The following is a 13,194-nucleotide window of genomic DNA, read 5'->3' as shown; positions in this document are numbered from 1 at the left end:
TCAGATTGAATGTATGTAGCATCTATTAGCACAATTTTATAATGTAAATACACTGAATATTTTCAATCAACTTGAACTGAAACTTATTTACGAGTTTTATTTTACAAAACAATTTAAAGTAATTGTACCAGTTGAAAGTTTTTTCCAAGCGATTGAAATTCATAGGAGTAAAAGTAAGTATAATATAAGTATACAGCGACTGAGAGGATTACCTTAATTTGTAATTCTATTATAGTTTTCAAAATTCTAACGATTTATAACTTTAGAAACCAATGAACGCTCCTACGCTTTACTTAACTTTCCGTTTATCCAACTTCAGGAATTTCACACAGGCACGATCATAAGCTTCATTCATAAGCTATTTACGATAATTATTTAAATAAAACTCACGTTGTCTTGTTTAGCGGTTGTTAGGTGAACACTTATTTAGCATATTTAAATTTAACGTATGCAATCGCTGAGTTTATTGAATAACTTAAAAAAGAGGCAAAACATATCGGATATCATTAGATAGATTTTGGCTAACAGTCAGATTTTATGGATGGTAAGCTAAACAAAATTTGGGCACCCTAAAGAGCCAAGCCTCTTGATGTATTGCAAAAGAGACAAGTGTGTAGGAGAGAAGGAATCTGAGCGTGAGCGTGTGTCCAATCGTGAGCATGAACGGTAGATAAACAGAGTGTGAGGAAAGAGAGAGAGAACACGATCGTTGTTCGTGCCTTGCCACCCACGACGCCGACGTCGACGCTGGCAGAGGCTCAGGTACTTAGTCGATTTGCGGTCGCAATGGCAAAGCTGAAATCAGTTTCGTCGCAGGTCTCCAAGCAAACGGTACGGTGCATCGGAATTGAAACGTTGAGTACTCGTGTGCAATTAATTAATAAATACGAAATACAAAAACAACAAGACAAACAGTTGCTAACTAGGTAAGTGCACATCATAAACAATTGTCGAAACTCGACACTGAATAAATTTCAATGAAATGCGAGTACATCCTACACATGTAAATGCTGAGAAATTTTGTGAATAATGCGCAAAAGAATTTACTCCATCTTGTCTTAAAAAAATAATAACACAAGAAAAACTGGTTAAGAATTTGGGTGTTGTTTTGTTTTTGTTTGATTGAAACAATTAAAATAAACCTGTTTTCAACCGCACAAAAAACCTTCCTTCTTGACGCACATCGTCTTGTCCTCGCGTGGGTCACTCTAACCAGTTATTCCAATCCATATATGGATCCCAAAAAAGAACCAAAATGTATCAAGCAGTAGGCAGTCAGTAGTGCAAGCGGCTATTGCTTTGGCCTCTGCATCGCTCCCCTGCCTTGTGTACAAAAATTCGAAAAATATCAACTACAAGTGTTTACAGTTTGATATGTATCACAGATTCCATAGTTCCCCGCTTATCTGTCCGTCCCTGCAACAGACTTCACTTTTGCCATTTTCAGCAATTATCGCAAAATCATCATTTTATTATTGTGTGCTAATTTCTGGAATATAATGACCACAAAGCATATCTATTGTATTACCTACATATTATACTAAATATCAGATAATGTTTGTGAGTACCCGTTTCCTGACTCAATTAGCATATGAACTCCAGGGTCATCTACAATATTTAAGTATAAACACTTGTTTTGTTACTCGTCATGAATGAGAATAATCTTGAACTTGATATTGCAACAGGCAATGACTTGAACAATTATGAGATATTTCAAAATTCTGTTTTGACTATTAATACCACAATTTTAAGACGTCAAATAGTCGAGTCTTCACTGATTAGGCAGCTAGCAAGTCAGCGCAAGCCATATGATTAGAATTACAGTAGTAACTCAATGTGCTGAACTACGAATTTGGCATGCAGTTAATCATTTTCCCATCAATCAACGTTGTCAGAGCGGATAGACCTTTTGATACATATTTAATGAGGGGTTGACTGCTTTGAGTGAGTTGTACTCAGTCATTAGGGGCTGAGAAATATAGTTAGAGTACAATAATTGAGCGTCTTACCTGCCTTATCTAATCCATAAGACCATTGATTTACGTGCCGACTGTTAACGAATAGTATCGCATTCTCACTTTGAGATACAGATACGGTTTTTGGCAGCATGCCCAGGCAATTGAACTTTAATGTTAACTGTTCTACTTTCAATATTGCCAATTTTATGATACAGAAGGCAAGCAATAAAGCGGCTGATTAGTCTGGACCTGCTTTTTCACGGGTATTCAAATCAACTAATTAATATAACGGTTCACTAACGGGGGGTCTTATTCCCGTCATATATTAAAATAAATTGATGATTCATGTACTAAATCTTAAAATGGAAAATTTTTATATTTCTTATCGAAGGACTGAAAGATGAAAAGTTAGTCAGACAAATGTCCCCGTATGCCTGAAGATGCTTATCGAAATGAACACAAATTATGTCATGTTGGGTATTAAGAACACATAGAAACATAGAAACGTTTTATCTCCCGACCATGTCATAAACTACTCATAGCTCCAAATACTCGTATTTATTATGCTCACTCATAAATATAAATTCATTGAAAAAGTGCGTACACTACAAAAAAAAAAAGAGATTGTTGATTGGCCTTCACGTAACCGGCAACGGCAACTGACTGCGAGTGACTTGTAGGCCATTCGCACTTAACCCTGTAAAAAAAGGCTGTTTTCATTTGCTTTTACAAAGAATACTATATATAAGTGAAGAGGGACAAGTATATATATAAATACATCAAATTTGTATAATATGTACATATATGCAAAAGCAATGTGCATGACCCACAAATCGTTTCATAAATTGAGGTTAGGCGCTTCAATTCCGCACACACTACAAAAAAAAAATAAACAAAAAAATTTTTTTGCAAGCTATTCAATTTTTAGATATGTGTAGAATTAAATAACGTATCAAGCAACGAATTTATGATAATAATAATATGAATAATAATACATGAGTAATTACAACTTTATTTAATAAGTTGAATTTTTAAATAAACTCCTATATTATATTATATATATCTAGAAAATTTAAAATTTTCATAGTTTTTTCAAATTTGAATAAATTTTCATGTGTTCTCTGAGCTCCCCAAAAGTATTTTAGTTAACTATGTTATTCCTTAAAAGTAATAGCCCCTTTAAGTATTACAATAGATCATCTCTGACCTGAGTATAGTTCATTAGCAGGCTAACCCAGTCAACTCGTGTGTGCGACAAATGAAAGTGCGCTTGTTTCTAAATTGGATAAAAGGTCTCGATCACTGGGGCAACTAAAGGTAGATACTTGCGACGTTGGTGGGGAATGGGACACAGCTTAAGCTGGAGGTGTCAAACGAAGCTTCTGACGTAACTGGCTCGCATTGTATGAATATATTTTGTGAATGTTTTGCACATTGGGATCAACAAGTATTCTATTCGAAATATCACAATGCACATGCTAATCTTAACCGTTAACCCGTTCTTCTTGCAGCTCAACATGTTGCGCCTTCTGACCATAACTTTGGCCCTTTGTGCCACGCTTAGTGCTGCCGCTCAAACGGTAAGTTCCCTTAAATTGATAGACTTCTTGGAGTTAGTATTAATTAGTGCGCTTTGTAACTACAGCGGAGTACGCCTATGGAGGCAATTGCCACATTGACTGGACCCGTGCAGGCGGATAACACCCAGGTGAAGGGCAATGTAACCTTCATTCAGAATGACTGTGGACAGAGCGTGCACGTGCGCATCCAGCTGGAGAACGTGAAGGAGGGCAAGCATGGTTTCCACATTCACGAGAAGGGAGATTTGTCCAACGGCTGCACCAGCCTGGGCGGTCACTATAATCCCGACAAGGTCGATCATGGTGCACCCCATCACGAGGTTCGCCATGTCGGTGATCTGGGCAACATTGAGGTCAACTCCACTGGCATCATTGACATCACCTACTCCGATGCCGTGATCAGTCTGAATGGCAAGCGCACAATTATCGGACGTAGTGTGGTTCTCCATGAACTCGAGGATGATCTGGGCCAGGGCAACCACACCGACTCGAAGAAGACAGGAAATGCGGGCGGTCGTATTGGTAAGTGAAACGAAATGGGAGTGGAACAATTACAGCTGGAAATACTCACACGAATATTTTCTTTGCAGCGTGTGGCGTTATTGGAATTAAGTAAGAAGTCCAAAAGCAAACAACTGAAAACAATTGCAATCTCTCTTTTTTTATACATGCTAAGTAACTTCTCTCATTTGTGTCAGCTAATAAATAACTGTTCTCTAAGCTCACGCTCACGCGCGCTCTCTCTCTCTCTCTCCCTATGTCTGTATATTGCTAACTGTAAATGTACCCGAAACTGTTCTAAGCACGCATCAGCATACTTACTCGTACTACGTATTTCCTTTTGCCTCACATTCACAACATGTCTTACACATTCACACACAATTTGTATTTAAGTGTATCTGTGTGTGTAACATACTTATTTCCCTTACCCTGCTTACTTGTCACACACTCGTCTCACAACTTAGATGTGTGTAAGTGTATAGGTGTAGGTGTAGGTGTGTGTAATTGTTTTTTTAGACAGTCATTAATATTATTGTAGGCCTAAGTAAACCACTATTGATAAGTTCCTGCTTGAAGGGTAGGTACAAATGACAATATGATTTTTGTATTGCCTCTAACGTCATTAACAGCCTGGCTCGGCCAATGGCCCATGAATAGCATTCCAATTCCAATAATTGTGTTTGTTTAACTTGTGACCAGCCTAGCATAGTTCACTCCACAATCCACAATCTACCTGAACTCACGCACGTCTCATTCGGCTGGCTGGCTAACTTACAATCCACATCAACCATTTGCATTGCAACTGCTGCTAGCATAGCATCCACAATCCACATCATCCCCCTTAACTCAAGCACGTTTCATTCGGCTGGCTTGCTAACTTACAATCCACATCAACCATTTGCATTGCAACTGCTAAGCTAACATCCAAACCACAACATCCACTTGCTCTCTCACTTCTCGCCACTTTCTGCTGGACCTGCTTTTGTTCTTGCAGTGCATTTCCCTCATACGAACAGCCCACAACCACAACAACGACACCTCCACAACATCCAGAACAACTACAAGACCATCCAGAAAATCCAGATCCACAACAACAACAAGTAGCACAACAGCAACAACAACAAACATCAGCATTGCACTCAAGTCGTCGACGCACCGCAAATCAACCCACATTCTATGTGCCCCACGATCAGCCGCACGATCATGTTATATATCCACTGCTCCGTCATCATCCTTATCCATATGCATATCCGTATTATTTCTAAATGTTAAGTGTTTAAGTATGCTTCGCTCTCTCTCTCTGTGTGTTCTCTGTGTTCTGCGTCTCCTGCTCTGCGTTGTCCCTGCTGCTCTCTTGCTAACTCCCCAACTCTACTTGCAGCTCTGATCTGGAGGAATGGCCCTGCCGTGATGGCGGTGCTGGAGCACTGCGTCAATCCATGGCAATTGTTACGATCGTGGTGGGTCTGCTCCTTTCGCGCGGTATTTGAGAGGGGGAACTGCATGTGAAGAAGTATTATTAAACATATGATATACTCGTATTCCATTCCATATCGTACTTTTCCTAATCCTAATACTTACATCTCCCTCCTCTGTACATTTCATATCTACTAAACTGCTTGTAAATTGCCTGAGTTTTTCATTGAGAATAAAATCGAAATTGTTATGTACCTACTACACATATATATATTATGTATAATCGATCCACTTCATTTTGGCAATTCTGGTTACGCCTCGAAAAATAAAAAAGAAAACTTTCCAAATTCCGCAGCAACAGTCGTCGAGATTTCCGCGACCTGATAAGCACCCAGAGAAGGGTCTTATGTAGGTCCTAGAATGACCCAACTAAATTGGCATGCACAGTTGGACATTTCTACGGATGTCTCGAAGAAATACAAACAGAACGCGCGACACGCAACATTAAAATCAACCCATCCACCCCCCTTCAACCCGTCCACCCACGCACACACCCCGTTCCGAATCAGGATGATGACAGAGTTTGGCAATGTGGAGTAAAGTTTTTTGCATGCCTCTAGGTGCCAACTTTCAATTTCAAGCGCACATTTACCGAGTTCTTTAATTATTCGCACAGTCTGGCATTTATTTCATGAATAGCATTTATAACTTTCGCCGTTATTCACTCGAAGGCACGCAATTTATTTAGTGTTATGACGTGAACCCAGCGATGGCTGCCGCACTCCGGGGGTCGATCGTTTAGTAATAAAACTCAGTTACATATCGTATATTATACGTATAACAAATGACCCATTTATTATGGTAATTTTTGGAAAATGCTAAAATTGCTTCCAGGAAAATAAAGCAATGTATTCTTGGCTGTTCCAAATTATGTATAAGGCTTTTCAGATGAATTCAGAGAGTATAAAAAGGAACAGAAGTGTTACACTCATTGTTGAACTAATATAATTGTTTCAATGATGTCTTTCTGAGATCATCTCATCAAAAGACTACCTCATCCTTAATTTATATGCAACCCTCGGGTGCAAGTCGCGGTGTCAAGTAGCTGAACTTTAAAGGTAAACACTTGGGTTAATATTGTTTGTACTCGAAGACTCTGCCACTCGCACACCTGACTATTGTTGAGGCCTGACTACGAAAAAGAAAAAGAGTCCGGCTAATGAGTGCAATGACTTGTTACCCACATTTACCACCGCTGAACGGAAGCCGCAGACGACCCAGAAAGCCTAAGGTAATGTCTGGGAACTTTGCTCAGGTGCTGCTGGTCAAAGTTGTTGCCTTGCTGTTTCTGTTTCTCTTTTTGTTGGAGGGAGCAGCCCCTCCTCATCTTCGTCCGCTCCAAGCACGCAGTGGAGCTGCACGACGTGTAAATCAACGAAATGGGTTACAAAGCATAAAAGCCTGGGCCACAATAACAGGTAGGTTCCCCACGATTTCATCGACCAGCCCCTAATCGCATGGCCCAAATAAGCTCGATGAACGGGCGTCGAGCGGGCTTCGCTTTCCTCGGAAAGACTTTCACTCACTTTTACTTTAGCCAGTTACCAGTTACCCGTTGTAAATGACCAACGGTGGCTTGGGGTCTGACGTTAGTCCCGCTGGTTACCAAACAGCCAGTGGCCACAACACTAACCAGACTTGGTTGCCAACACCATCATTATCTTGGCCAGCACCGAAGCCAGCTACCGGTCAGTTACAATCCCAACGTCAATTCGAAAAGACGCGCGCGCAAACGAATAAAATCAGAAATATCATAGCATACTTATCATAAGTTTGCCATCTTAGAGCACTTCTAAATTTGGAATACTTCGGCTCCCTCTCTGACTTTTTGAAGTCGACCGCTGCAAGTTTATTTTTAATCTAATCAAGCAACTAAGTAAATGAAAATCAAAATGCGTTCCTGTGGACCGAGTTTAATTAAATACGTGTTATTTGCCTTTAATGTGCTATTTGCGGTGAGTAATCAGTTGGAAATAAATAATCTGTTAATATATTAAGAAAGAATTGAACAAATAATACATAATTAACAAGATTATATTAACTATTCCCACTGAGGCAATAACGTGGAACTTTAAAGTTATACTTTGTCATCCGAATTTACAGCAATCCTTATGTGAAATATATTAAAAAGAATTCAAAAATTAAGATTACAATAACAGGATTATTTTAATTATTCTTATTGGCAGAGGCAGAACTAATTTTGAGTTATCGTTTGTCATTTTGAATACGCCACAAAATTAATAAATAATACAAATTATAATTATTAGCATATTATTATTGAAAACTTATCTATTTAGCTTTTAAGTTTATTCACCAAATGTAATTCATATTAAATACTGAATTGTTCCCTTGGCTATTTTTACGCTATTAACAGTCTCTAGCCATAGAAAATAATTTGCGTGCTTGTGAATTAAGTGTCTTGTAAAGCAATTTAACAACATGCAATTAGGTGCTCTTTAAAGAGTGATTAAATCAAATTACCACAAATTGTATTCAGTGGCTTCTGGTCTGTCTGCATTTTATGTGTGCGCTCAAAAGTATGCAATGTAATTTTTCAATGCCACAAAGCCTCGTCCTTTGCATTGACCAACAGAATGCAGTGCACGGCAACAACGACAACAACGTCAATAATAATAAGAATGACTCTGGCTGTGAATCGCAATATAACTACGTGTAATCAGGTCGTTTAAAAAGGATTATCGCATTAATTTTGCCCTTCGCATTGACCAATAATGTAATAGCCAATGTCAGCAATAAAAGCAATTTCACATGCGAATCCATTAAGGAACTAGTTTCACTAAAATTTAAACTACTTTCAGCGATTACAACTTAGCTCGTCACCTTTTGATTACGCGTTATATAGGAGCAAGGTCCTTAAGAAGGAGTCATGATGTAACTTGTATTTTTAAATTTGTTAACATTTTATAACAATTCTCATATAAATTTAATTAAAGTTGTAAATGACAGATTCTCAAATTTCTAAGCAAAAATACAAGAATCACTCAGCTATAGGAAATAGTCAAGTTGGCTTACATAGGGTTAAGAATTAGGCGTAGTTTACAATAACTAAATGCGCACGAAAGTAGGCAGCACTTTATTTCAATCCCCAAGCAAGAAACCATATAAAATATAATAAAATGAAGTGTTTTATTGCAATTTTACTACCCAAAATAAATAAAAATTAAATAAATGAGTATAAAAAAATAAATATATGTATACTTAGATATATACTATATTTAGAAATTTTTCAGCAAAATTCAACCAAGACTAAAACAAACAAGTAAGAAAGCTACAGTCGAATGTACTCGACTGTGAGATACCCGCTACCCATTTTGAATAAAAGAAACATATTTTGCGGTATTTTCTCAAAATATACCAAATATACTGCGAAAATACTAAAAAAAAATACCAAATGGTATATTTGGTTTATCGACATAGTACCGCATTCAAAATATACCATAGACGGCACAATATACCAGATTGTCAGCCAAAGCAACTAAGACCCCTAGTAAGTAGGCGTTTTTGCCCAAACAAAAGTATTTCTTTAATAACTTCGACAATTTTTATCTGATCGCAACCAAATTTTCAGGAATCATAACTACTATGGTAAATATTGTATATACCAAAATTCGCAACTCTAGCTTTAAAATTACGCTTGTTATTCGATTTTTTATACCCGCTACCCATAGGGTAGAAGGGTATTATAACTTTGTGCCGGCAGGAAATGTATGTAACAGGTAGAAGGAGGCATCTCCGACCTTATAAAGTATATATATTCTTGATCAGCGTCAACAGCCGAGACGATATAGCCATGTCCGTCTGTCCGTCTGTGTGTCTGTCCGTCTGTCCGTCTGTCCGTATGAAACACTGGATCTCAGAGACTATAAGAGATAGAGCTATAATTTTTTTTCGACAGCATTTGTTATGTTTGCACGCAGATCAAGTTTGTTTCAAATTTTTGCCACGCCCACTTCCGCCCCCGCAAATTAAAAAAAATCGAATAACAAGCGTAATTTTAAAGCTATAGTTCCGAATTTTGGTATATATAATAATAACTATAGTATTTATGATTTCTGAAAATTTGGTTGCGATCAGATAAAAATTGTCGAAGTTATTAAAGAAATACTTTTGTATGGGCAAAAACGCCTACTTACTAGAGGTCTTAGTTGCTTTGGCTGCCAATCTGGTATATTGTGCCGTCTATGGTATATTTGGATTACGGTACTATGTCGATATACCAATTATACCATTCGGTATATTATTTTAGTATTTTTGCAGTATACTTGGTATATTTTGAGAAAATACCGCAAAATATATTTCTTTTATTCAAAATGGGTAGCGGGTATCTCACAGTCGAGTACACTTGATGTCACATTTGCGGGGGCGGAAGTGGGCGTGGCAAAAATTTTAAACAAACTTGATCTGCGTGCAAACATAACAAATGCTGTCGAAAAAAAATTATAGCTCTATCTCTTATAGTCTCTGAGATCCAGTGTTTCATACGGACAGACGGACAGACGGACAGACACACAGACGGACAGACGGACATGGCTAGATCGTCTCGGCTGTTGACGCTGATCAAGAATATATATACTTTATAGGGTCGGAGATGCCTCCTTCTACCTGTTACATACATTTCCTGCCGGCACAAAGTTATAATACCCTTCTACCCTATGGGTAGCGGGTATAAAAATGGAATTTATTTTTTTTTTTTTTTTTGTATGCAGAGATATATCAGACCATTATATCAATCCATATTCGTGTAAATACACATTAAAAAATTAAAAAAAAACATCGCAGGACATCATGTCTAGTTTGACTCGGAGTCTTTATACCCGCTACCCATAGGGTAGAAGGGTATTATAACTTTGTGCCGGCAGGAAATGTATGTAACAGGTAGAAGGAGGCATCTCCGACCCTATAAAGTATATATATTCTTGATCAGCGTCAACAGCCGAGACGATATAGCCATGTCCGTCTGTCCGTCTGTGTGTCTGTCCGTCTGTCCGTCTGTCCGTCTGTCCGTATGAAACACTGGATCTCAGAGACTATAAGAGATAGAGCTATAATTTTTTTCGACAGCATTTGTTATGTTTGCACGCAGATCAAGTTTGTTTCAAATTTTGCCACGCCCACTTCCGCCCCCGCAAATCAAAAATCGAATAACAAGCGTAATTTTAAAGCTAGAGTTCCGAATTTTGGTATATACAATAATAACTATAGTATTTATGATTTCTGAAATTTTGGTTGCGATCAGATACAAATTGTCGAAGTTATTAAAGAAATACTTTTGTATGGGCAAAAACGCCTACTTACTAGGGGTCTTAGTTGCTTTGGCTGACAATCTGGTATATTGTGCTGTCTATGGTATATTTTGAATACGGTACTATGTCGATATACCAAATATACCATTCGGTATATTTTTAGTATTTTTGCAGTATATTTGGTATATTTTGAGAAAATACCGCAAAATATATTTCTTTTATTCAAAATGGGTAGCGGGTATCTCACAGTCGAGTACACTCGACTGTAGCTTTCTTACTTGTTTTGTCTTGTCTTCGATCAGACATACGTAATTTAGTTTTGGAAAGATATATTGTTTTATAATATTTTCATTCCCAATATCCTTTCCATTTAATCCCTTGCACGAAATGTGTGAATAAATACAAATTTACAAATAATTTACTATAAATATGTTAATGGAAAGAAACCTTGAAATTGAAATGAAATTAAATTTTAAGTAATTCTAGTCATCATTCGAATTAGTTGCATTAACGTATTTACATTCGATTCGCTTAAATTTTGTTTGACTTGGTTTACCTCACAAAACATTTCCGTTTCGTGTCCTGTGCAAATCTCTCAAATTTTGCAATTATTTTACAATTGGTAAATTACCCAAAATCAATCTTAGCACCAATGAAAGTGCGATTCTTCAGTAAAAAAACCTGTTTCTATTTTTCTCTTTTTTTTTTTAATTGGAATGCGTACGAATGTCTCCATAAAATATATTATATATTCTTAGCATAGAATTAGCCAGCATTTTGCTTACAATCATGTCACAAGCATTGATCAGTAGCTGCAGTGCATATCTACAAGTAAAAAGGAATGACTTTTGCTTTAATGTAATATGGGACACCAAACAAGATTTTTGATTACGAGCAGTGTATTTGAATAAAGCCTATAGTTGATTCGTGGGCTGTGAACACTCAACTTTTATTTTGCGCGCACGAAAGTAGGCAACACATTTTTCCACACAATCATGATAAATTTGTCGCCCGCTTTGGCCAACAACTTTCATGACGAATTGGAAATGTCATTGACTTGGCCAACGTCCGTGGCTAAGGTTGACGCAGTGGCCGATGCTTTATCAGGCAATTAGAGTTCGTAATGCAAACACAAACACAAACACAAGCACTCGTATACGACTTGCGTTGGTTTGATTGGAAGGGTCATTAAACAAATTGCGTTATGGATTAGTTAGTAGGGGCCATGTTCGGGTAATTGTGTCTGTTTAAAGGCAACAATCGATGGCTGTGTTCTGTTTAATTATGCTTCAATTGTATTGCAGCTTTCGGGTCTTGGCATTCTCGTGGCTGGCGCAATTGTTTTGGCCGATGTCAATGAATTTAATCACTTTGTGGAGGGTCGCGTTCTGGCACCGCCAATTGTCCTGATAGTCACGGGGCTGATCATCTTTCTCATCGCATCGCTGGGCTGCTTTGGCGCCATCAAGGAGTCTCCCACTCTGCTGTTGACCGTAAGTAATCCCTTCATATCATTTAAGCTACCATTCTTTAGCACCATTTCTTCTCAGTATGCTGTGCTGTTGGCCATGATCTTCATCATTGAGCTGGCCGTGGGCATTGCGGCTTGCGTCTTCAAAAGTGACCTCGAGGGCATGCTAAAGAACTCACTTATGGAATCAATAAAGCGCTCCAACCACGAGGACAACGTTGCCTGGGACAATGTGCAGCGCAAACTCATGTGCTGTGGCGTCGACACTCCCGCCGATTGGAAAGCTATCAGCCTGAACAAGACGCTGCCGGCGAGCTGTTGCCAGCCTGAGTTTGTGGATACCGCCGCTGGAAATTGCTTCGATTCACCAGCACTGGGCAAGGACAAGTTCTTTCAGGAAGGCTGTGTGGGCAAGCTGAAGGAGCGCATCGATAAGAATGCCGTCATTCTGATTGGGGTCGGCATCGGCATCGCATTCATACAGATTCTGGGCATTGTCCTTGCTTGCTACCTGGCAAGCGCCATCAGAAGACAAGCAAACTAATTAGCATCTCATTAATTAGCTAATGTTTCGTACTTAGAATGACAAGTTGATTCCCGCCCAATTCGCACATTCATTGAATATAAACGAGGATTTCTCATGCTTATTTTTAAATGTCTTCAGACGATTTTTGTACCCTCACTCAAAGCATAGAATAATTTCGAAGATCTTAAGGTGTTGCTAATTCAAAAACCAAAGAGTGCCTAGAGGCACTTATTACTTATAGTAATTTGTATTAAGTCATTTGAATTACAGTTGTTAGTTGGCAATAATCAAATATCAATATGTTTATTACCAACTGACGCATATCATTTTTTTGACTCTCTATTTTTAGATAATACAAATTATATTATGAGTGCCTCAAGACACTCTTGGCTCTTAGAGGGTTAACAATTCCTTTCTC

At 38.1% G+C, this 13,194-nt stretch overlaps 2 protein-coding genes across 3 annotated transcripts; both read left to right on the top strand.

The window, feature by feature from the left end:
• The first annotated feature begins 791 nt into the window (after positions 1 to 791).
• LOC132788952 (extracellular superoxide dismutase [Cu-Zn]) lies at positions 792 to 5,731 on the top strand. Of its 2 annotated transcripts, none has more exons than XM_060796647.1 (5): positions 792 to 926; positions 3,470 to 3,538; positions 3,604 to 4,060; positions 4,129 to 4,150; positions 5,034 to 5,384. In XM_060796647.1, exons 2-5 carry the CDS (start codon positions 3,476 to 3,478, stop codon positions 5,302 to 5,304), a joined length of 813 nt encoding a protein of 270 aa, XP_060652630.1. In that variant the 5' UTR covers positions 792 to 926; positions 3,470 to 3,475; the 3' UTR covers positions 5,305 to 5,384. The 2 variants fall into 2 exon arrangements, with proteins under 2 accessions (XP_060652630.1, XP_060652631.1); XM_060796648.1 differs by lacking the exon at positions 5,034 to 5,384 and adding an exon at positions 5,421 to 5,731 and having other exon boundaries at positions 793 to 926.
• A 587-nt stretch (positions 5,732 to 6,318) lies between these two features.
• Positions 6,319 to 13,055, top strand: LOC132788953 (CD63 antigen). Its single transcript, XM_060796649.1, has 3 exons — positions 6,319 to 7,470; positions 12,084 to 12,272; positions 12,330 to 13,055. Exons 1-3 carry the CDS (start codon positions 7,396 to 7,398, stop codon positions 12,792 to 12,794), a joined length of 729 nt encoding a protein of 242 aa, XP_060652632.1. The 5' UTR covers positions 6,319 to 7,395; the 3' UTR covers positions 12,795 to 13,055.
• The last annotated feature ends 139 nt before the right edge of the window (positions 13,056 to 13,194 follow it).

Source organism: Drosophila nasuta, chromosome 3 (assembly GCF_023558535.2).
Source record: "Drosophila nasuta strain 15112-1781.00 chromosome 3, ASM2355853v1, whole genome shotgun sequence".
Classification (NCBI taxonomy): Eukaryota; Metazoa; Arthropoda; class Insecta; order Diptera; family Drosophilidae; genus Drosophila; species Drosophila nasuta.
The sequence above is the reverse complement of the archived record's forward strand: the minus strand, read 5'-3'. Positions and strand labels throughout refer to the sequence as shown.

Bases quoted from the DNA above. Each gene is read 5' to 3' on its own strand.
- LOC132788952 (XM_060796647.1), top strand. From the start codon at position 3,476: ATGTTGCGCCTTCTGACCATAACTTTGGCCCTTTGTGCCACGCTTAGT. The intron at 4,061-4,128 runs GTAAGTGAAACG...TTTTCTTTGCAG, and splicing joins AAATGCGGGCGGTCGTATTG to CGTGTGGCGTTATTGGAATT. The intron at 4,151-5,033 runs GTAAGAAGTCCA...TTGTTCTTGCAG, and splicing joins TGTGGCGTTATTGGAATTAA to TGCATTTCCCTCATACGAAC.
- LOC132788953 (XM_060796649.1), top strand. From the start codon at position 7,396: ATGAAAATCAAAATGCGTTCCTGTGGACCGAGTTTAATTAAATACGTG. The intron at 7,471-12,083 runs GTGAGTAATCAG...ATTGTATTGCAG, and splicing joins CCTTTAATGTGCTATTTGCG to CTTTCGGGTCTTGGCATTCT. The intron at 12,273-12,329 runs GTAAGTAATCCC...ATTTCTTCTCAG, and splicing joins CTCCCACTCTGCTGTTGACC to TATGCTGTGCTGTTGGCCAT.